General features: G+C 43.5%; 2 protein-coding genes across 2 annotated transcripts in view; one reads left to right on the top strand and one right to left on the bottom strand.

Annotated features, from left to right (window-relative positions):
- Positions 1 to 6339: 6339 nt before the first annotated feature.
- Positions 6340 to 11635, top strand: fam47e (family with sequence similarity 47 member E; the record flags this gene model as incomplete). The annotated part of the gene is made up of 8 exons (XM_083783488.1): positions 6340 to 6404; positions 6950 to 7289; positions 7635 to 7780; positions 8049 to 8196; positions 9689 to 9898; positions 10018 to 10161; positions 10805 to 10886; positions 11631 to 11635. 8 exons carry the CDS (start codon positions 6340 to 6342, stop codon positions 11633 to 11635), a joined length of 1140 nt encoding a protein of 379 aa, XP_083639614.1.
- A 2294-nt stretch (positions 11636 to 13929) lies between these two features.
- Positions 13930 to 23963, bottom strand: part of LOC310871850 (uncharacterized protein) — a 33791-nt gene continuing 23757 nt past the window's right edge. The window contains exons 15-20 of the mRNA XM_083783489.1: positions 21494 to 21652; positions 18332 to 18424; positions 17118 to 17249; positions 16528 to 16694; positions 15032 to 15093; positions 13930 to 14047 (exon numbers count right to left, since the gene is read on the bottom strand). Coding sequence (XP_083639615.1) covers positions 13941 to 14047; positions 15032 to 15093; positions 16528 to 16694; positions 17118 to 17249; positions 18332 to 18424; positions 21494 to 21652 — 720 coding nt within the window. The 3' untranslated portion in view covers positions 13930 to 13940. The remainder of the gene's footprint in view (positions 14048 to 15031; positions 15094 to 16527; positions 16695 to 17117; positions 17250 to 18331; positions 18425 to 21493; positions 21653 to 23963) is intronic.

Below are 23963 nucleotides of genomic sequence, written 5' to 3' on the forward strand. Positions count from 1 at the left end.
TTTTTTGTACTTTTTCCACCACTGGCAAATATTAAACAATAAAAGTTCTTTACCCTAAGCAGTTGCCTCCTGATCGGCTGTATGGAGTCACCCTCAATACAGCAGCCCATGGGAGGCACTAATCCTTTTAGACTTTACAGCGAGCAAGTGCCAAGCTCCCTCAGTGGTGGAAGAAGTACTTCTTAAGTTATTTTAAGTAAAAGTAGCAATAACACAATATCAAAATACTGTTAAAAAGGAAAAGGCATGTATACTAAAAATGTATTGGCATCAAAATATACTCAGGGTACCAAAAGTAAAAGTTTTTTTCAAAATGTGCCTACAAGCTCACAACGCTTAATGTGATGTGTTGTGAGCTTGTATATAGGCTATTTTTGAAGTATAAAATAAGGCTTAATTGCTAATTTGTTTTGTGTATGTGGGTGTTTCATGGTGTTTTTCCTTTTCGTAAGTGAACGTGTCTGTTATTTGTATGCAGCTGTGACTCTGTCTCCAAGACAAATTTCTCCCAAGGGAGACAAATAAAGACAACCTTGAACCTTGAACCTTGAACTGGGCAAGCTTCAATCATGTGTTCCACTGCTTGCTCCTACTCCACACATACATCATCATACTAAAATATGATGTTGGATATTTGTATAGTGTGGGACACAGTGAAGCACAACTTGATGAGACGTTTGGGAGCTTCCTAGCTCTTGCTTGCTCCCCTCCACACTTATTGATTTCTCCAAGAAAGTCTGTGATGAAATAAATATAAAGGTATTTTCCCTGAGGCCAAAATATGATGTTAGATATTCGTATACTATAACATAGGCTAAGTGTGGGACAGAGTCGACAGACTGAATCAAAACTTGATGAGAAGTTTGGCAGCTTCCATCTCCTATAAGCTGTCGATGACACTTAAGAGGCGTACACACTGAATTTCCAGAAGAAGAAGCCAAGCGATTGACCGCTGTGACACCTCCGACACAGATACTTTCTTACCGGCTTGTTCTGTACAATTCTTCAACATCCTTGAGACATAAAAAAAAAGGTTTCAGTAAACTCCACTAAAAAAAAATCAGCATGATGCCAACTCCTCTGATTAGACAGTAAACAAAAACATTTCCTGTATATTATGGCTGTTTCCTCCCATTGTGCTGGTGCTACCAATGACAAGTCGAAAGTCTCTGGAGGGATATTAATGCTGTCCTGTTGCTTTGGCTGACCCCTTGTTTGTGCATGCCTAGGAATGAGCAATCCAAGGTACACACATCATCAAACAGAACAAAATATACAGATCAATCTGATTACAAATGAAATAAAAATAAAGGAACAAGAGAGTCATGAATGAAATGAAAATAGAACATCCGCTCAAACACTACAAAAGATATTTGGGCCGTTATCATAGGTAATTAAAGGACCACTTCACCACTTTTCAACCTATCTTCATATAATAGGTCCTCACTAATAATCATGATAAAATGGCACGATTGTTTTCTACTCAGTCTGTGTCTCATAGGAGGGCTGTGGGCAGTTTCAAATCAAATCAAATCAAATTTATTTATATAGCACAAATAGCAAGATCATGTCGGTGATGCAAAGGCTTGTGAATATAAAAATGTTTTAAGTTGTGATTTAAAAGACTCAACGGAGGGCGCAGACCTAATGGCAAGGGGGATGTTGTTCCACATTGTGGGGGCTGTGACAGCAAAGGCGCGGTCGCCCCTGAGCCTCTTTTTTGTGTGCGGAACCCCTAAGAGACCCCTGTCTGCTGACCTGAGGGTCCTGGTAGAGGGGGGATAGGATAGGAGGTCGGTGATGTAGGAGGGGGCCAGCCCATTAAGGGCTTTGTATACAAACAGGAGGGTTTTGAACTGGATTCTGAACCGGACCGGCAGCCAGTGGAGAGAGGCCAGGACAGGGGTGATGTGATCTCTCCTCCTGGTGCCGGTCAGGAGTCTGGCTGCTGCATTTTGAACAAGTTGTAGACGGGACAGGGATGACTGATTAATCCCAGTGTAGAGGGCATTACAGTAGTCTAACCGGGGTGATATTAGTGCGTGGATGACTATTTCAAGGTTGTGTGTGGAGAGAAATGGTTTGATTTTGGAGATGTAGCGGAGGTGAAAGAAACTGGATTTGACTATTGCATTAATTTAGAAACCGTCTTCCAGTGATCATCATTAGGCATATTAATTTTTAAACAAGATTATTTTTTACAAAAATGTTTAGATTTTCATTATTGTGAGAACGATGGCTTCCATTTTCGCATTGCAACTTTTCAGGACTAGAAAGCCTGCAGTTTTTATTAGCTTGTATTCCCCATCGATGATGTCACTGGAAGACGGTTTCTGAACTGCCCACAGCCCTCCTATGAGACCGAGTAGAAAAGAATGCGGCATTTTTTCAAGATTATTAGTGAGGACCTATTATATGAAGATAGGTTGAAAAGTGGTGAAGTGGTCCTTTAAGCTGATTGTGGCTAAAACCATAAAGCATTTTGTTTAAAATAATTTTGAAAACTGCACCTTTGTCATACATTACAAGACTTCTGCACGTGCAAATGGAATGTGTACTTTGGGAGTATACGGGACAAACCGTTAAGATCCTTTTCACATCCTAACATTTACTCCCACATACAGCTCTGTCAAAGGGGCTGAGCCCAGGCAAGTCAGGCCATCCTGGGACAACCACTTAGAAAGCGGTTTGCAGACAATGAACATTTTCACAGGTATCATATTTCAAACCAGGACGCACGCAAGCGACAGAAGTTCTCTGCTCTGCCTTTGAATAGAAAACAACAACAATGCAAACAACAATAGAAGCACGAAACAAAAAGGACCAGCCTTCAGTGTTGAGCTCCATTATTAAATACTTAGCTTAGGCTATATACACTTCCTTGTACAACAAAAAGGGGGGAAAAGCTCAGTGTGTCGCATTGTGACACACTGTTTTGAGCTTTGTGAAAGAAAATATATCTCATTTTTCATTTTTCATTTTGCCCAGAATAAGGACACCGGGGTTAATGAGGTTAATTAGATTAGTAGTTAAATCAATAGATGATAAACTGCGTCAAGCAAAGCACCACATGTGAACAGAGAAAATCATCAGCTGATGTTGAACTGTGTGACACCTGATTAAACCATCCTGGCTGGGGAATAACGGAATGCAGATCTGGCCCGTCTGGGACAGAGCCCTATAAGCCTAAGGAACACTTTTATGGCAGCTTTTATGGCCGCGTGGTGAATCACATCAACACAGTCAAAGCAAAGGTCAATTTGACACGTAGGTTCCAAATAATATGGTGCCAACTCAGACTATTAAACAGTGGTTACCAACTTTCTTTTACGGGAGCCTTACAACTGACAAATGCTGAGACCCCCCCACATGCGCGCACACACACACTCATGGACACACTTGAGTTTTTCAGATTTGTTAAGTAAGGGATAATATCTGCCTAGGTGGTCATTGTCGGGAGATAATTCACCGACAGGGGGGTTTAACCACAGACGCGAAGCGGAGGTGGTTAATCACCCTGAAGGTGAATTATATCCCGTCAATGACCACCTAGGCAGATATTATCCCGCTTATTACATGGCTACTTAATACACAAATTAATAAATTAATAAAGTACCCGGGTACTGCTTCGTCCATTTCTCGCTCAAATGTTTTCAAAAACATTTTTGAGAGCAATGTTTAGCTGTAAATGACATTGTGTGTGTTTACATGGCTGTCATATTGGAAACGGCAGTAAATCAAGCGGGGCACAGCAGGTGCTCCGAGGGTTTGATTAGGCATCGGTCTGTTATAGTAGAGCATAGCGGTTTGTTATCCAGAAATAACACACCGCTGAATTCTGTGATTGCAGACCAATCAGAATCAAGCATTCAGCCATGTAATAACCTAGCCTCGGTCCCAGCCTTACTCATCTGCGAAGAGAAATGCCTGGTCACAACCTAAGGCAGAGATGCTATCGGCGGAAGTGTCGGTCCGGAACATCCATTTTTCCGACCAATCACAAGCATCAACGTCTTTTTTTTTGTTGCTTTTTTGGCGCCCCATACATTTCTTGTCTGACGGACAGTGATCTAGAAGAAGCTCACAACTCGTCACATTGTGATGTGTTCTTGTATGATCACGGCTATTTTAACTATTTTCAAAACTTTAATTTTTAAGTTTCCTGACCTATATGACAAATAGATTGATATCACATTGAGAACATACAGACGTCGACTAGACAGTGGGTGATTATGCAACTGCAACATATAAAACATTTTGGACAACCTCCAAGTCCAAACAGACAAGGCCTCGATGCCTTGGCCCCCTGTGACCTTTGGTGTCTCACCTAGTTCGGGAAACACCGCATAAAGCGGAAGAGAAAGCTGCTAGTATGCTAGAATACTTTGTCGAGCGTGCATGGCGGAGTCACATGAGTATTTCATCCACATTTCCGGCTGTTGGAATCCCCCCCCCCCCCCCCCCCCTGAAATGGTACCATATTGACGTAGTGTGATGATGCTTGCTGATGCTAGCTCCTCCATGAGGAGGGATGCATCATGCTGTTGACCTAAACCAACAGGTCCTGTGACATGTACGCAGCATGGGGAATCCATAGGCAAGAGAAGACTAATGCAAATGAAAACCACTCTGGCAAAGCACTTAACCACTTCCACTTCAGCCTTTTGATACGAAAGCAAATGTCAGCAAAGGCTACAAAAATAGCACATTCTACAAGCTCACAGTGCATCATTTTTACATTTTAGTTTAGTTTATTTGATCGTATTCACAGTAACAATACAGTAACAATACAACTTATTTGTCAACACAAGGTTACAATTACATAATTGGAGGTGTTTTAGAAAATTTGCAATAAGTTGATGTCCCTAACCAGAAATCACAGACTACGAACTATAAATTGTGCATCATGTTTTTCTGTTGAAAATGTGTTGTTTTCGGTATTAAAGCAATACAGGCATACAACTATACAAGCTTTAATCTGGGATTTATGAGGTCCTATTAGTTATGGTTCTATCCTGTCAATATTTATCATCTAGTGAGGAATTTGGAACTATTATGCATTTTATATAAGCAGCAGAAATGTTCAACCACAATTCATTTGTCATAGGTTGTAATGATCCAATCATCCAAAGCTCATAGCTTTGATCCCAAATGTAGGCCACGCTGTATACAAATTATACTGTTGGGTGCTGTTGGGTGGAAAATATATGTAAAAAAAACCCAGTTTCTTTTCATTATATTTAAAAGTGTCAAATAGCTGATCCACATGAACTGTCACAACATCACAAAGCATTAATTGTGAGCTTGTAGATCTGCTATTTTCAGATACTTTTTTGGTGATGTAGGCCAACAAAATATTATCAACGGAAAAATATTCCGCCTGAGAAGGAAATGTTACCAGTAGCTGCCCTAACCTACTGTCCAGTCAGTGTCCAGTGCTCACAGTCATGGCAAGAGCCTATTCAAACTATACTGTGTAGTTGAGAAGCAAATTGCAGGAGCACATTAGACAGTTCAGTGAATTCATTCAAATGGTTTTGTGAGTTGGTGTGTCACTATAAATAGGGATCAACAGTGTTTAAAAAGGGGAAACAGTAGCCTCTCTGTCCCAGCAGTGCTTTCCCTGGTGTGTTTGAACGGCATGAGTGTGTTGGGGGGGACCCGAACTAAAGCTAATTAGCTAATTCATGCAGCCCTGACGGGAACCACGTGTTGACAAAACGAGTCAACAAACACCACGCTGTTGTAAACAAGTGCAATGCTTTATCATGGTGTCGTCCAATTTTTGTATTGACTTGACTGTGAAATGAAATGTTCAATCAATCAATCAATCAATCAATCAATCAATCAATCAATCAGTCTTAAATTGGAGGAAGGATGTTGATGAAAAGTTGTTATACTACAGTAGAAATGACACCTATAACTTAGAAGACGCTAGAGTGGATTTATGAATGATAGGCTAGATATGAATAACCACAGATCTTCATGCACGCATAGACGTCTGCAACTATTGAATTATTATCTAATAACGACTACGAGGGCCCTCTAGTGGTCACAGGTTTTGCAACTGGGCATCTCTGACTCTCTCTCGCACACATATACACACACACACACACACACGCGCGCAGATTTGTGTGGACTCCAAGAACCATGATCCCTCGCCGTTACCATAGCAACTGACAAACAAACTTCTGTGGGCCGGGGCATTAGGAACAGCAACTGTGCTACCCAGCAGCACACAAAGGATAGGATTATTTCATCATGGTTAAATAAATATATCGATAAAGCAAAGCAAACCTTTGTTCCTACTACAGCACAGAGAAAACGTCTAATATCTCCATGGCTTATAAGACATTTCACAACGCCAGAGCCAAAGGAAACACTCTGGAGGCCACTTTCCCTTGGTGAGTGTTGTTGCATTCTCATATTGTGAAATATAGAGTAGGCTAGACTGTTTTAAGAACAGACTAAATGTAGGCTAGCTACAGGGGCTCACAACTTTTTCAACTGAGACCCAAAATATAATGTTATTGTAACCCTGACACAAACTTAGAAAAATATATTATGATTATGAATTAGTAACGGAACTGAATTAAAAAAGGTGAAAATAGCTGATTGATCTACAAGCCACGAGGATGGTCCATCATGAAAATTATCCATTAGTTTACGAGTTCTAAATCTAATCCTGGAGTAAAGTCCTTCAGGCTTCATGTATTAATCAATTTGTAACTCTACCGTCAGTGACGCAATGTACAGAATGATGTAACCAAATGCACCCTTAGGTGTTTGTTTGGTTTTATTTGTATACACTCCCGCTGGGAGTGTATACAAATGTAACCAAACAGGAGTCTGGTCTGGGAGTCTCCAATTAATAGAGAGACAGGAAAATGCATGTGGTCTCCGAGGCTAACTCAACAGTGATAATTTTAGGCTATGGTGCATTGTTCAGGTATAAAGAGAGGTTGCAGAACAAGTACCTGACAGACCCGAGGAACAAAACGCACCTGGACGGCAGCAGCTGGCGCTTCTTGAACGCAGGGCTGGATGACTTCAGAGATGGCTGTCCGACCTGGGCTGTGTTAAGCAGATCTCCTCATGCCCAGAGCGGTCTCGGTCCTCCTGTCCTGTTCCACGGTCGAGGGCCCAGAAAGCAGTTCTCCTCCAAAGACAAGGCTTGCTCAAAACAGCAGACAGAGAGACAACAGGCGCAGGCTGCAGTGGAAGCACAGTTCAAGCCCCATCCATTGGCCTTGTATCCACACTATGAGCAAGGCATGCCCCCACCACAGGTGAGTTTGATTGTTCGTTTTATTTGTTTATATTGTGAAATAAAGAAAACTAAAATAAACTCATCTAAACTCAACTCAAGGATAGAATGATCACAGTTAAGACCTTGTTGGATGGACCGTACCAGAACAGCCCTGCCAAGTATCAGGGATAATGACTCCTATTTCATGAAAATAAAGTGTAATATTGCCAGTGTCCTGAATGATTCAGAATCCATTTCTTTCAGTTGTGATGTTTTGCCGTTTCTCATCTTTCATCCTACTACTGTTGCTACTTGCTGCACCTCATCGAATACTATCCTATTCGATGAGGTAACATCTTTTCCGGACCCGAATGCGTGCGTAAAGAGAACCTCTGCGGTCCCCACGCCTGTCACAGAGCATGTGGACAGGGGACACGGGGAACAGTGCCGTGAAGAAGAGTGCACAGAGCCAAACAAACAGAAGGAGACTGGTGTTGTCATCGAGGAGAAAGAGACATCTCCCAATGAAACGCAAGTACAATATTGACCTGTTGAGTATAGCAATACCATACAATACATAATGAATCCCTTTCCAACCTAGCATCACTAATTTGGGCATGCCATTGGGCAAAAATAAACGATCAAAAAGCTTCACACATCGTGACACGCTGTGGCTATCTTTGTTGCACAACATTATGCATAAAATAGAACGACTTAAAAATGGTTAATTATTCACAATGAATACATGCAGAATATGACTCAATATTGGTGGAAAAATCTACATCTTATTCATTTGCAGCAACCAAACAATTAAAAAGCGAGGCCCAAAGAACTCTTACATTAAACTGAAAGTAAGTAACACTGGTGTTAAAGAAGACCAGCCCCCATCCCAAGACCAGGACATCAAGCAGGCCACCAAACTGCTCTGTGACTGGGTCACCTCATTGGTAAGAGTCACTTCCAAACTAGACCCACATCTGCATGACTTGAAGCTGCAATCCACAACTTTATTTAGTGAATAAAACATTATGTATCTGTACCAATCTGTATGGTACAGTAGGCTAATATAACTAACACAACCGCAGTGGTTGGAGATAGTTCCCGGCTTTTCCATTGAGAAATATAGATCCTGAGGTCGGGTAGAACCACTACTGGTTTCCAAAATGAGCCGTCCGTCTTAGCCATAGAGTATTAAAAGGAGGTCTTAGCCCAGCAACAGAAATTTCAACACTGCACGTGCACGAAACCTGGGTTAGAATCTCACTGTACATATTACAAATTGCAGCTTTACCAAACATGAGGAAATCCTTGCCATTTGGCATGGTCCTACATCACCCATTCTATTCCAGTGCTTGACATTAAGGCTTGTCCGGGACAAGTATTAAATCTTCCCAAACAAGTGTATTAAAATTGTACTTGTCCGTTGGACAAGTGACTTGGTTTAGCTTTTTCTATGACGCTCATACCAACCAACAATATTGTCTGGCATTATTGTCGGGCTTTCCTAATCATCACCTTTACAATATTCTTAATAGCCCTAGAATGTCTGTAATCTTACATACATTTCATGTATTCCAAATACCAAATACAGAGCCAAATATCAGTCCTGACTCGTATCAGAGCAGTTAGCAGACTGATCACGTCGGCATGTAAACTTGTAGCACTGTATACTCACCCAGTAATTAATTCCTAAGACTTTGAGTCAGATATTGTCCTCTAGATTCATATCCATGTGAAAGTTCTGGCAGAAGTTAAGTAAAATATCGCCACGTTTACATGAGGAAAAGCTAGACTGAAAATATAAAAATGTCCTTTGGGAACAGTCAATGTATGGGAAGCACAAACATTATGGTGCACACAATTGACAGGTGTGTTGCGATTGGTGTTGGGTAATTGATCACACAACCTATTTTGTGTGCCCCATACATTTGTGCTTCCTAAAGTTTTGATATGTTCAGTCCTGCACTCATTCCGGGCCTCTCACGGAGAGAATACACATTTTCTGCCAGAACTTTCAAATTAATATGAAACTAGTCCCCAAAACGACTCCAAGTCTTAGGAATTAATTATTGGGTGGGTGCATAGGCAGTGCTATAAGTTTAAATGCAGACGAGGTCAGTCTGGTAACCGTGTGCGGATAGGACCAATCTATGGCTGTGTATTTGGAATACATGAACTATATGTAAGATCATAGACATTCTAATCTAGAGCTATTAACTTACAAACTTAGAATATTCACCTAATATTCAAACATGTATTCACCAAGTAAAACCAACTTACAGTTAGTTGATTTAAAATGTAGGCCTATTTGTGTGCTCGTGCTCCGGACAAGTGAATGGGAAATGTACTTGTCCAAAGGACAAGTGCCTCAAAAAGTTAATGTCAAGCCCTGCATTCTAAACAAAATGACATCTGGATGCTTGTGATCACCTCCCACAGGGCGGGGAGACAAACAACATCACTGAATCCACCATACTGGGGCTTTTTGTCAGTGACTTGGAGAAGAGGCCGACACCGGCTTCCCCCATTCAAGATGACAAGGCTGACATCTTGCCAGATGATCTACGCAATCCTGTCGCAGCCTTGTGCAGGCAGAACACAAATGATGTGCTCATCAAAGATTCTGAGACACATATTGAAAGTGCAAAGGTGCCATGTTTTTGCATTAAAAAAAAAAGAAAATTAATATATACATTTGTCTTTGTAATGTGCACCAAACATATATTCTTCATGTAAAAGATAATGCATGGTTTCTGGTTGCCTATCAGCATAAACCCCGAACCAAGAACAAGAAGCCTGTTTGTGGGATCAGATACCATCATCCTAAACCCTGGAAGAAAATAAATACAGAGGAATTGGACCCAAATGTCAACCCAGAGGAGCTGGAGTTTGGAAACAAAACAAGTGAGAAGGTGAGGTCTATTGTCAGGTGCAGTGTCTGAAGCATTTAATTTCCCTTAGCGTGTTCCATTTGGCATCCCTATTTTGGACACATAGGTGAAAATGTTCAATTTCTTAAAAAAATAGCCAAATCATAGCCTGTTCTACAAGCTCACAACACCTTTCAACATGACACGTGTGCTCGTAGATCGGCCAACTTCGCTACAGGACACCATCCTATCGTCACCTTCTTAAACTGATGCCCCAAGTCATTTTTTGTTGTTTTTATTAAAAATAAAACTGTTCCAAAACAAAACTATGATATTTCTTAATGATTTCACCAAAAACTATTTATGACTCTTAACATAAAAATAACACAGTCAGTTGTGTAACATAAAACACAGAACCATGTGACTTAGGCCAAAACATTCCCTATTTTCGCCTAAATCACACTCTTGATAGGCCATTTTACCAAAAGGGGCGGGAACCTTTTCAATTAGGACTTTGTCGATTTTACCAGAGGTGGCCAGTGTCATGAGGAGCTGACTTAGGCCAAAACATAATTTTCCTCTAAAAATTACCGGTACTTGGTCCATTGGTTTAACCAGGTGACGCTATGACAAAAATAGGAATTAAGTGGCGAAATATGTGAAACACCACCATTTTGCTCAACAGGACGAGGCGCTAAAACACATATATGGAACCCAAGCCTTCAGGCAGTTTGTCATCAGCAGGGGCCTGAGAGAACCAAAGGTAGGTAGGTTTCCAACTGACAGTTTCTGCATTCACTGAGCATCCATTCGATTGAGTGTTGATTTTAATTTTTTCAATTGAAATTCTCCACTTCGCAGTTTTTGAACAATGTCTTCTCTAAAGACGAACCGGAAACTCAGGCGAGGAGGAGATCTGATGCACTCCACTCACCTTCAACAAGCAGGGGAACAGTTAGGGGTATTTAAATGTCTCAAATAAACCAGGTTATCACAGCAGACGTGGCATTGGTGTATGTTTTCATTGATATACTATGTCCAACCATATCTATATATTTAATGTTAAGGATAAACAGATACAACATGCAGTATGTTTGCAACACGGACAGAATTCAAACCCACATCTCACGTGGGAACGGATACTGACGCCAAACATCTTAACCACTAGCCTATCTCCCCCGAGGATTCCCTCCCATATTAGACTTGTTTGGTCTTTAGGCAGAGGCTCTGAGCCGCTCTGCTAGATATACAGACATCCACTTGTACTCAAGGATGAGCTGAGAAACGTAGAAGTAGGTGGTCAAAGGTGAAGGTCACTGTGTTTGATCTCACAAACACAAACTCTTCATTCACTACATACGTATACTATGAGCCTGGACAGACACCGATGTGGAACTGGTTGATGGAGGCATACGTACAACCGCAATGTTATTTCTAGTTTTCAGCTTGAATCAAAAACCCCAAAGCAATGTGGTGAGGGAACACATTCCAAACTCCCTTCTGTGTTTCAGGCTGACCGATCTGGGTACCCATCTGCAAAACAAAGGGAAAACAGCACCTTCTTTTCCTGCGTTGACGTGGGTCAACAGTCTGTCTCGAGAGACTACAGGCTATTTTTTATTTATTTATTGTGAAACAGACATTTATTTAAATAATTCAATACATTACAAAAATAGACATTCATTTAGAGCCTCCCTTGATCACGGTAGATATTGTGGTGCTTGTTCTAGGGACCTGGGTTCGAGTCCCGGGTCGGAACTTAAAGTTACTTTCTGCAAGACAAAGGAAACACTATGAGCCAAACAGACGTTAAATAAGTGTTGACATTACTGTACTTCATATCTATTTAGACTGCTAGACTAAGAGGGACAGACATAACATGGAAGTGCTATTATTAATGCACTTCCAGTGTGGATGTGAATTGTCGCTACGCTACGTACTTCTTCTAAACACAGTTCTACATTGCACTGGTTTCTGTCGGTATGACATCGTATATTACAGCACTATTACTGTCCCTTTGTCCTACAAACCTGTATTCTTCAAGTGTGTGTCCTCAACTATGGGTCGTACCCCTTTCCATTCCTGTCCTTAACGGGCCAGCACTGTACTTCTCTTTCTAGGTGACTGAACTATATTTCAGAAAAGCACTCAAACGACTCACTTCTTTGTCAACATCTACACAATAAAAGTAATTGCGGATCTATTTGGTTCTGAATCTGAATTACAAATAAAATATAATAAGGGGCACGGTGGCACAGTTGGTAGTGCTGTCGCCTCACAGCTAGAAGGTCCTGGGTTTGATTCCCGCTGGGGACGCTGTGGGCACTGGCGGCGTGTTCCCTCCTCCGCATCATCAGTGCCCATACCCGAGGCGGGGGTTGGCGAAAGGGCCTTTCTGTGTGGAGTTTGCATGTTCTCCCCATGTCCCCTAGGGTAGATACCCTCACAAAAACATGCAGTAATCCTCGTCTCTAAAACTACCTCCCCCTGGCCAGCCGGGGCGCCTGATGGAGGGGAAAGGAACTGGTCGGAATAACGTGTCCCTTCCACGCGCTACGTCCGGCCGGGGAAATTCCCCCCTGTCAGGTGAAAAGAAGTAGCTTGGACTCCTCATGCATAGAAGGAGGCATGAGGTCAGTCCGCTGCCCCCCCAGGTTGGCAGAGGAAGTGTAGCGCCCAGTATTACATTAGATAATTGGCACTGGGTGAAAAGAAAACTGGGTTACAAAATTGTGGTATAAAAATAAAAAAAATAAAAAATAAAAATAAAATAATACATAATGAATGAACACTGAGGATCTTACTGAGCAACTTGCATCGATTAGAAGTTAGAACTGGTTAAGGTTAAAGTCTTAGCAACTATAAGACAAAAACAACCTATTTTCAACAGAACCAAAGTGTCGTCGCAAATAGGTTGTTTTTGCCATAGGACAAAGACGGTGGACTGTATGAATGAGCCTATTAAAGTGAGTAATCTCCTCTAATCTGGTGGCATGTTCTATTGCAAGGAGACATACACTACAACAGCAGCACTAGCTTACAGGTTGGTATTCTGATAGCCTCCAGCCTGTGGCGCGGCAGCTCCAGATCAGGAACATACACTACAACAGCAGCAATAGCTTACAGGTTGGTATTCCGATGTGGCGCGGCAGCTCCAGATCAGGAACAGGTTGGTATTCCGATAGCCTCCGGCCTGTGGCGCGGCAGCTCCAGATCAGGAACAGGTTGGTATTCCGATAGCCTCCGGCCTGTGGCGCGGCAGCTCCAGATCAGGAACAGGTTGGTTTTCCGATAGCCTCCGGCCTGTGGCGCGGCAGCTCCAGATCAGGAACAGGTTGGTATTCCGATAGCCTCCGGCCTGTGGCGCGGCAGCTCCAGATCAGGAACAGGTTGGTTTTCCGATAGCATCCGGCCTGTGGCGCGGCAGCTCCAGATCAGGAACAGGTTGGTATTCCGATAGCCTCCGGCCTGTGGCGCGGCAGCTCCAGATCAGGAACAGGTTGGTATTCCGATAGCCTCCGGCCTGTGGCGCGGCAGCTCCAGATCAGGAACAGGTTGGTATTCCGATAGCCTCCGGCCTGTGGCGCGGCAGCTCCAGATCAGGAACAGGTTGGTATTCCGATAGCCTCCCGGCCTGTGGCGCGGCAGCTCCAGATCAGGAACAGGTTGGTATTCCGATAGCCTCCGGCCTGTGGCGCGGCAGCTCCAGATCAGGAACAGGTTGGTATTCCGATAGCCTCCGGCCTGTGGCGCGGCAGCTCCAGATCAGGAACAGGTTGGTATTCCGATAGCCTCCCGGCCTGTGGCGCGGCAGCTCCAGATCAGGAACAGGTTGGTATTCCGATAGCCTCCGGCCTGTGGCGCGGCAGCTCCAGATCAGGAACAGAGGTAAGCAGAGAGTGGACGGGTGACCTGCGGCCCAGTGGCGCTGGCGAAGAAAAGGAAGTGTCATTATTCTGAGTTGGTGATTTGAGCTGACCTGGAAATATCTACGTTACCGGAGTAGACCTTGATCATTAAGCATGTTGTATCTTTTCCCCTTTTTTGCAGTCAGTCAAGTAGATAGAGAGGCCGCCTGGGAATCGGAAAGGTAATCTTTTCGACACTTGTCGAAGTGCCCCTGAGCAGTGAGCACTGACACTAAAAGGGCCACTTCACCCCTTTTGAAACCAGATCTTATTTTAATGGTGGAGACAAGAAACACTTTCCTGGGGTTTTCATGTGGCTGATATGTGTTTTTAAGATATTTTAGTATTTCAAAGTCACTGGTCTCACTTCCTTCCTGGACTACATGTTGTCTCAGTAAAGGTGCTGCCACACTATCAAAAGAGCCGCGCACGTTTTCGGCTGCGCACAGCTTCAAAACCGGGTTTTTAGACAGCTGGTGGATGGAAAAGAAGCTCCACTTCCGCGGACGACTTGTGCGACGGCCAGATTCCCGGAAGCACTCTCCTCCGTGTCAATCGTCGGCGGAGGTGGAGCTTAATTCCCATCCACCAGCTGTCTAAAAACCAGCTGCGCACAAGCCGCACAGCTTCTTCTGTCCGCGGCGCAAAACCGTTTTGCGCTTAGGTGTGGAAAGGGCTTAAGACAGCCACAAGGTGGGGTGAGTGCACCAAAGCATTATGGTCATTGTAGTAATCCAGCAATCCAGTCAAACGCTAGTCAAAGACACAGACTTCATTATTGTTCTGGCAATAGAGTGCACATTTCAAATTGTGCTACTGTTATCTACTTTACTACAAATACTATTAACATTGAGTGACTGGAGTTTCTTCCCATGCACTCATCATAGCCATCTGAACAGCTATCAGATAATAAACATAAACAAGCATAATAAACGGTGTTAAAATTGATAGCTTGTACAACAACAACAACAACAACAACAACAACAACAACAACAACAACTCACTGCCACTGATGAAGGCACTGTGGTGATGGTTCAGACCGGGTGTCCTCTGCAGGTGAAGTTCACTGCACATAAAGCACAAGTTCATTTAGAGCACAGAACACACTTTTCAGTCACAGCATCATGTTAATGTGGCGTGACAGAGAGAAGTGGATTCACACAAAGACATGAGACGGTGCGGCGCGGCGGTTAGTTGCTGTTGTTCTCACTACCTGCTGTTTATTTCCATTATCAATAATATATATATATATATATATATATATAGTGTGTACCAAAATCTCCTGGAGGGGGCGTCAACATATGTGTCACGTGGTAGCGGCCGCCATACTTGTTGGTCTAGTTTGTTTACATTGAGCGACTATCCGGTGCACTTGTATACGTTTCTTTTTTAAACTGACCTCACAATGGTGCAGACTTGCTCAGTAAATAAGTGCCACAGCAGGTCACGTCGAAGGAATGAGCCAGAAAACAGAATTAGATTTTCAGCTTTCCAGCATGGAGACAGCATCAAGGAACCCAGATTGACGAGTTTACAAAAAGACGTAGAATGGCTTGGATCTCGGCTGTACGGCGCACGGGCGCAGAGACATAACGTTCAACAAAGTATCTAAGCACAGCCGTGTTTGTTCACGACATTTTCCTTGTCCTTGTAAGGTATTTGGGGCCCGACGTTCTTTCTATCCATCCTGGTGTTGGTTCACTACGTTGTCGCCAAGAACGAGCTCAATATTTACAAAAACATACCACCGTCACTCTATTCTGAGTGATGTAGGCTAGAATTTAAAGCCCACAAGAATGGTGCTGCTAGCTTTTCAGACGCCGCCCCCTCTTGGTGACATACTGTACACGTTTTTACACCCTATAGATCTACAAGCTCACTGTGAGACATAACATGTGACATACTGACATTCCATCACATGACATAAGAACATGTGACATTCCATCACATGACATAAGAACATGTCACATTCCATCACATGACATAAGAAAATGTGACATTCCATCACATAATAACATGTGACATCCCATCACATGACAGAAGAACATGTGACATTCCATCACATGACAGAACAACAGGTGACATTTCATCACATAAGAACATGTGAGAATCCATCAGTAGGTGACAGAGGATTTTGTAACTTGAGTTTTTTTTAGCTTAGTGTATTGTTAGGGTATCTAACAACTACAACGGGGACCAGCTCATGCTCATCTACATTTCCTTTCATTCTCATTACAGCATTTGAACTGAATCACAGTGCACAATAAAATCCTGAGTGTTAATTTAATTCAAAGAGTTTGTACACTCGGGCTACAGACTTGTAAGGGTCCATTTGGTTCCACTTGAACACTCATTATTGTAGTATTTAATGACATATTCAATTCCAAAATGGGACAGACAGCTACTCCTGTCTTACTGTCTTTGTCTTACTCCTTTACATGAGTAAGACAAAGAAACTAAACGAATCCTTGGAGCATACGACCATATGAGTCAGACTCACGGTGTGGGCCTGTGCGTGCTCTCTGGTGTAGACTCTGGCCTGAGGAGACTGCATGCTGTGGTGCTGCCGCTGTGTGGTCTGCAGTTCTCTGAAAAGGAACCTCGTAGCTCTTTGACTTGAGGCCTTAGCTCCTGGGTCAGCCTCTCCTTCACTTTCTGGGCCTTCGGCTGCAAAAAAAGAGAGGTGAGGAGACGTTATCAATGCACCATTGTGGAAATGGAATGGATGCAATGCAAAGTTGGCCTGATTAACTCAGCTCGTAACACAGAACCCTGATGTATATTGGCATATAATATATATGCAGGACAAATTGGCAAGATTGTCTTATTTGTTCCTCTCTGAAAATCAATGACAGGGGAAAATACTCTGATTAACAGTGCTACGCTATCAGTTCTAACCGCACATGCTGAAAACGCTTAAACAATTCCCAGCCGAGTCCCACCCACACTTGCCACAGGAATGCAATGCTGGATGTGTTTTTGATTTAAAGAACAAACACATGTGCAGAGTTTTGCCTCTTTCGCAGCCAAATAAACACCCAAAGAGACTATAGGCAGGAGCCACAGGGCAGTAGGTAGCTCCTGGAGTACCTTTTTCAGATTCCTGGAAGCCTGTCGGGTGGAGGAAGAGGGTGGGATGGCAGCGAGGGCAGGAGGTACCGCAGGCGATACGGAGGATGACACAGCAGCCGCAGGGCTGTGCAAATCCTGGCCTTGGCGCTCCTGGGGAACAGATAGCGAGCAGTCATGTCTCTTATCTCAACGGAGTGCTTGCATTGGCACTAGCTGTGCGAAAAGCTTTGACCCTTTCTGTCTATGGGTGGACGTGGCTGCGTGGGCAGAGAGGCCAGATATCAGAAGGTTAAAACCTTGGCTTGCCCCATCTACAGTATGCGTCGAAGTGTCCCTGAGCGAGACACTTAATCGCTAATGCCTCCCAACTGAGCGCTCATCAAAAAGCCATTTGAGTGAGCCATGCATCTGCTGGGTGAATATAGAAAAGTAATTTCTCCACTCCCCTGGTGACCATACAATACTCCCCTTCCCTGGTTTCCACTTAAGCTGGCTGTTCTTGGCACATGACATTTCAGAGCGTTGTGGTGTGATGTGGTGTGAGCTGCAGATATGCTATTTTCGGCACATGGCGAGTTCTGCTCAGGGGAGGCAACATAAAGTAGATAAGATAAGGTCAGATGGAGTTTAAAACAAATCAATCAGGCATGATGTGACACACAAAATAAAACTACTTTCCCAGCTGCTGAAACACTCATACACGCATTCATCACATCCCGGCTTGATTACTGCAACAGTATCCTCAACGGCACCACCAAAGTCCTCAACAAACTCCAATACGTTCAAAACTCAGCTGCCCAAAAGTACCTACTCCAGAGACCTGTGACCTGTCCTCCACGACTCCCCGTCGAACAAAAAGGTCAGTGCAAGACCTTGTTACAAAGTCAAAGTCGTACGATTAGTCACACACGTTACCGCATTGAAATTTGTTCTCCGCATTTGACCCATCTCTTGGAGAGGTGAGCCGCAGCGTGTGCCGCGCTCGGGAATCATTCGTTGATTTGACCCCCGATCCAACCCATTGATGCTGAGTGCCAAGCAGGGATTGGGTAGCATTTTTGCAGTCTTTGGTATGATCCGGCCAGGGATCAAACCCCTGACCTCTCAGTTTCAGGGCGGACACTCTAACCACAAGGCCACTGTCTGGTTACGGGCCTTGTACATGTGACACACATATTCATACAGTGGAAGTATGCACTATTCGCTGCAGTCCACTCTGGTCATTTCTGTACCTTCAGATCGAGAGCATGTTGAAGCTTCAGGCGGATAAACTCCTGCTCCTGTAGGTGGAGGACATCTTGACAGTCTGCAAAGCTCTCAGACATCTAAGGAAGGAAGGAAGGAAGGAACACACACACAGACACACACACACACACACACACACACACACACACACACACACACACACACACACACACACAGTCAAGCCAACATTTAAAGAAAAATGTGACACGTTTAAGGGCCCTTAATGTTTTCCTAAAGGGCAACTTCTACGATTTCTAGCCGGACTCTGGTAAAGAATCTGCAAGTTATCGTTTAACATAGTGATTGGTGATAATAAATCATAGTATGAATAATATCTATCAAAATGGGCAACGAATCATTGCCGTCGGTGGCTCGTAGCGCGCCAAGCTTGTAGGTCTGCTATTTTTGAAAGATCGAACAACGACTGACATACTGTAGAAACATAGCTTTTTCAGAAAACTGTCAGGATGTAGAAGACATTTTTAGAATCTGATCTCAGGTCAAAATGGTTTAAGACTGGGGAGTGAGTCTGGTAGTGCTGACTGGGAGGGGGGGAGATAATTCCACTGCTTCAAGACCGTTTCCCACCAAGCACCATAAATTCTTTAGATGTTCCACTTCCATGTACCGGTACATGCAATTCCTATTTTAGTTTTTAGCTATTTGGTAAATCACTGAAACGACTATGTGGCAGGTATAGTACGTTCTGATGGTCGCTCCACCCTTAAAGTAAAATAATACATGACTAGAGCCTGGCCGACGTTTTGCCCAATTTGCAGTCATTACTAATTGTGTCCAGATTTATAACCACTTTCCACCTGGCAGCCCTAATTTGGGCCTGTCTTTAGGGGTGAACATTTTGAAACGTTTCCCCAAAATCTTGTTTTAAAGTAGCACATCTACAAGCTGATTGAATAGGACTTAAGTGGTTAAATCAAATAAAGTTAGGTTTATATGTGCATTTTATATTTAGTTGTATACATTAGTTGATGTTACATGTTCTTTTCAGATACTGTATATTGAAATGTAATATATACTGTTATCCACACCAATGCAACTCCATGCAACAACCATTATCCCCAATGGCAGTTACAAGGATTTGATTTGTTGTGAACTGGTCTTAAAAAAAATGTGTTGCTAGGATTTGCGACTTGTTGCATTGGTGCGGTTTGGCCTTTAGAGTTAAAACATTTCATAGTATAGACTGGGGTCCCATAGATAAAATATTCTATCAAATTGCAAGGAGTTGCAGTTCATGCATGGGCAAATACATATCAAACCTTGAAATGGAAAAGTTTGAGAACCACCACTCTAGACCAGTGGTTCCCAAAGTGGGGTCTGGGGACCCCCAGGGGTCCTTAAGGGAGTTCCAGGAAGTCCCCAGCTAAATGATAGTTTGGAACCAAATGGACCCTTATGGGTCTGTAACTCTCTTTGCACACTTTCAGAGTTAAATTAACATTGAATTTACTATGTAAATTGGGGTCCCAGAGATAGAAAGTCTGTAGACTAACATGCATGTCAAACTGGCGGTCCTTGAAATTAAACAGGCTGAGAATCACTGCTAGACCCGTAAAAATCTTCTCTAATGGGGGTCCCTGGCATATCTTTTCAAATGGGGGTGTCCGTGGGCTAATTAGTGTCAATTTGAGGGTTCTTGACATGAAAAAGTTTGAAAACCACCACTCTACCTCTGTGATGATCTAGACCATGGGTTTTCAACAGGTAGTATTGCACGTGGTCCCTGACCATGCATTTAGTAATGTAGGATTTGTTGATTTGTTTTAAATGTTCTTTCCACTAGTTGAGAAACCGTGAACTGAATGACCTGGTGACCTTGATGAGTCTAGTTGAGAAATCGTGAACTGAATGACCTGGTGACCTTGATGAGTCTAGTTGAGAAACCGTGAACTGAATGACCTGGTGACCTATGATGAGTCCATCCATGTAGTCATTTACTGACAAGTTAGAGTTCAAGAAATTCAACAGAAAAAGGGAGTTAGAATCTCAAGAAGGGGGAAGTGCACCGGATTGTCTGGTTGAGTCATTATTATTAGGACATTTTACCAGTAGTAGTCAACGGTTGAGAAACAGTGGGATGTATACACATGGGATGGATAGCAAGTGTTAATTTACAAAAGCACTATTCTTAGCCCATATCCCCACCCAACACAATAGTGGTCCCCAGGTTGATTCTCAGTCAGGGTGGTGGTCCCCAGGTTGATTCTCAATCAGGGTGGTGGTCCCCAGGTTGATTCTCAGTCAGGGTGGTGGTCCCCAGGTTAATTCTCAGTCAGGGTGGTGGTCCCCAGGTTGATTCTCAGTCAGGGTGGTGGTCCCCAGGTTGATTCTCAGTCAGGGTGGTGGTCCCCAGGTTGATTCTCAGTCAGGGTGGTGGTCCCCAGGTTAATTCTCAGTCAGGGTGGTGGTCCCCAGGTTGATTCTCAGTCAGGGTGGTGGTCCCCAGGTTGATTCTCAGTCAGGGTGGTGGTCCCCAGGTTGATTCTCAGTCAGGGTGGTGGTCCCCAGGTTGATTCTCAGTCAGGGTGGTGGTCCCCAGGTTGATTCTCAGTCAGGGTGGTGGTCCCCAGGTTGATTCTCAGTCAGGGTGGTGGTCCCCAGGTTGATTCTCAGTCAGGGTGGTGGTCCCCAGGTTAATTCTCAGTCAGGGTGGTGGTCCCCAGGTTGATTCTCAGTCAGGGTGGTGGTCCCCAGGTTGATTCTCAGTCAGGGTGGTGGTCCCCAGGTTGATTCTCAGTCAGGGTGGTGGTCCCCAGGTTGATTCTCAGTCAGGGTGGTGGTCCCCAGGTTGATTATCAGTCAGGGTGGTGGTCCCCAGGTTAATTCTCAGTCAGGGTGGTGGTCCCCAGGTTGATTCTCAGTCAGGGTGGTGGTCCCCAGGTTGATTCTCAGTCAGGGTGGTGGTCCCCAGGTTGATTCTCAGTCAGGGTGGTGGTCCCCAGGTTGATTCTCAGTCAGGGTGGTGGTCCCCAGGTTGATTCTCAGTCAGGGTGGTGGTCCCCAGGTTGATTCTCAGTCAGGGTGGTGGTCCCCAGGTTGATTCTCAGTCAGGGTGGTGGTCCCTGGTTCATAATCAGTTGAAACCCCCTGCTCTACGTGCATCATAACAGAGTGATAGTCATGGCCACCTTGTGGAGTGCTGCCTCCAGGCTGCTGGCCCGGTCCCGGAGCCGTCTCTCATTGGAACGCAGAGCCAACAGCTCCTCGGCCAACCTCCTCTTGTCCTCCCTCAGGGAGAGCAACATCTGGACCTGACGCTGGCTCTCCAGGTCCTGACAGTGCTTCTCCTGAGAAACACATAACGGGTGGAAGTGTAACCTATTGACCGAGCTTAGAAATGCGATGGATTTTTAATTACATCGCAGGAATGAACGAACCTCGTCTGGAACGAACTACCAACTAACTGAAAAAAAAAGAAGAAGAAAAAAAAAGAAACATCACCCCTTCTTTGTTCCAAGGGGTAAGCAAAAGAAAAACAAATTCAAAAGCTGGATTTCCTAAGGATTTCCTACAGAATTTAATAATGGAATAACGGGAGCTTCGGAAGGGACCTAAATTGTGTTAAATTGTTTTGCAAGTCTTTATTTGGCACTTAAATCTGCCCTGATCCCAAGCTAGAGCTCTTCCATTGTTCCAGTAAGAACAATTGTGCAGGAAGAATTCCTTCATCCATTTAAACCCTATATACTTGTCGCTATTCTATATAGAATGGGGACACTAGGGTTCAAGTGGTTCAATGGCACACACTTGTATTTCTATGGATCAGGGGCAGCAGGTTGGGCTCGTGACAACACTTCACATTGCACTGCGCAGCGTCATTTCAGGACACCGGCCAGGCACCGCCCGAAGCTAAGTACACGCTAAACAAAGCTGCCGTCAATACCGACAATTAGAAATGATGCTACGGAAAACAACACTCGAGGGACACCTGGAAGACCTATATTTTTAAACACTTAAGCTCTATTCAAAGATTTTCTAAAATAGCCCGTCTATAAGCAACACAACACGTTGCATCATGATTTTTGGCTTATAATGAAATAACAGGGCTGCCAGGTTGTTAAGTGATTAAATTTGGCACTTTACCCATTTTTTAACTATCTTCGTAGAATCCATCCTCACTAATGCTCATCATAAGATAATCATATACTCACTCTGTGTCTCAGAGGAAAACTGTTCAGAAACCGGCTTACAGGGCCGTTCAAACAAAGACAATGATGAACATTATTGTTATTGCTATAGTTACATGTGGAACTAGTGCTTGTTGTGAACGGCTTTCTAAATTACATCCTCCCTAGGCAGGTTTGATCATTTAAAAACAAGATTTAAAACGTTTTAATGTTTATTTTTATTGATGCAAGAACAATGGCTTCAATTTCAGCATGCTAACTTTCCAGGAAGAGAAAGGCTTTACTTTCTGTTAGCTTGGAATCCTCATCGATGGTGCCACTGATAGGCAGGTTTCTGAACTGTCCACAGCTCACCAATGAGACGCAGAGCGAGTAGACAGAAATGGTACCCTCATATAACGAGCATTAGTGATGACCAATTTAGGGCTGTCACAATTATCACATGATCATCTAATCGCAATTATTTTAGATAATCGCAAGACTGCCCATTGCACCTTTCGTTTACAAAGCCTAAAGGCCAAACAGAATTTTGGCCCCTCGTCATCAGTGCTCGCCTCGGGTATGGGCACTGATGACGCGGATGTTTCAATGCTCAATGACCAAAAACACAATTAAATCGTTAATCGCAATTACTTGTGTGACAATTAATCGTCAAGCTAAATTTGTAATCGTCACAGCCCTAGACTAATTATATAAGGATAGGTGATGTGCTCCTTTAACCCATTCAGGACGGAAGCATTATGTTACACTTTCCCCATTGAAAAATAGCAGATCTACAAGCTCGTAGATCAGCTATTTTAGAAAAATCTTGAAAATGTGGTGCAAATCTTTGAATATATATTCTTACAGAGCGAACGTTTATAACTCGTTTAAATCTTTGCTTCCGGGGGGTCCTTGACATTAAATAGTTTGAGAACCACTGATATAGAAACATTGGTTTTTCAGAATACTGTCTGATTTAGGAGCAATTCTTTTTTTGAATCGTCCTCAGATCTAATAGGGTAAATAGCTGATCTACAAGCTCACACTGCGTTGTGAGCATGTGGATCGGCTATTTTCGGTGTGCAACCCAAACCTTGCGCACCAGGTAGAAATCAACCTCAGTGGTTTGACATTGACATTTTTTCTTATATTACACCCATTTTTATCCCACATTTTTCTAACCCATTTTTCACCCCTGTGTCAATTATCTAATGTGACCCTTGGCTCTACACACCCTCCGCCAACCTGGGGAGAGCAACGGACTTGAACTCATGCTTCTTCCATGTATGACAGGCCCGGATGTAACCTTTCCCACTGGGGGACGGGGGACGTCAGAATTGGGAGGTTAAATCCCCCAAATCCCCCGAAATGCATAGAAAACGATGTATTTTACAAGATTTGTATCTTGTACAGGGCTTAGTAAGTATCAGTTATCAGTATCAAGTAAGCATCAATAATAACATCAGTTGTCTGCTTTTCTGTGAAAGCC

Source organism: Protomyctophum parallelum (assembly GCF_964188405.1).
Source record: "Protomyctophum parallelum genome assembly, chromosome: 15".
Taxonomy (NCBI): Eukaryota; Metazoa; Chordata; class Actinopteri; order Myctophiformes; family Myctophidae; genus Protomyctophum; species Protomyctophum parallelum.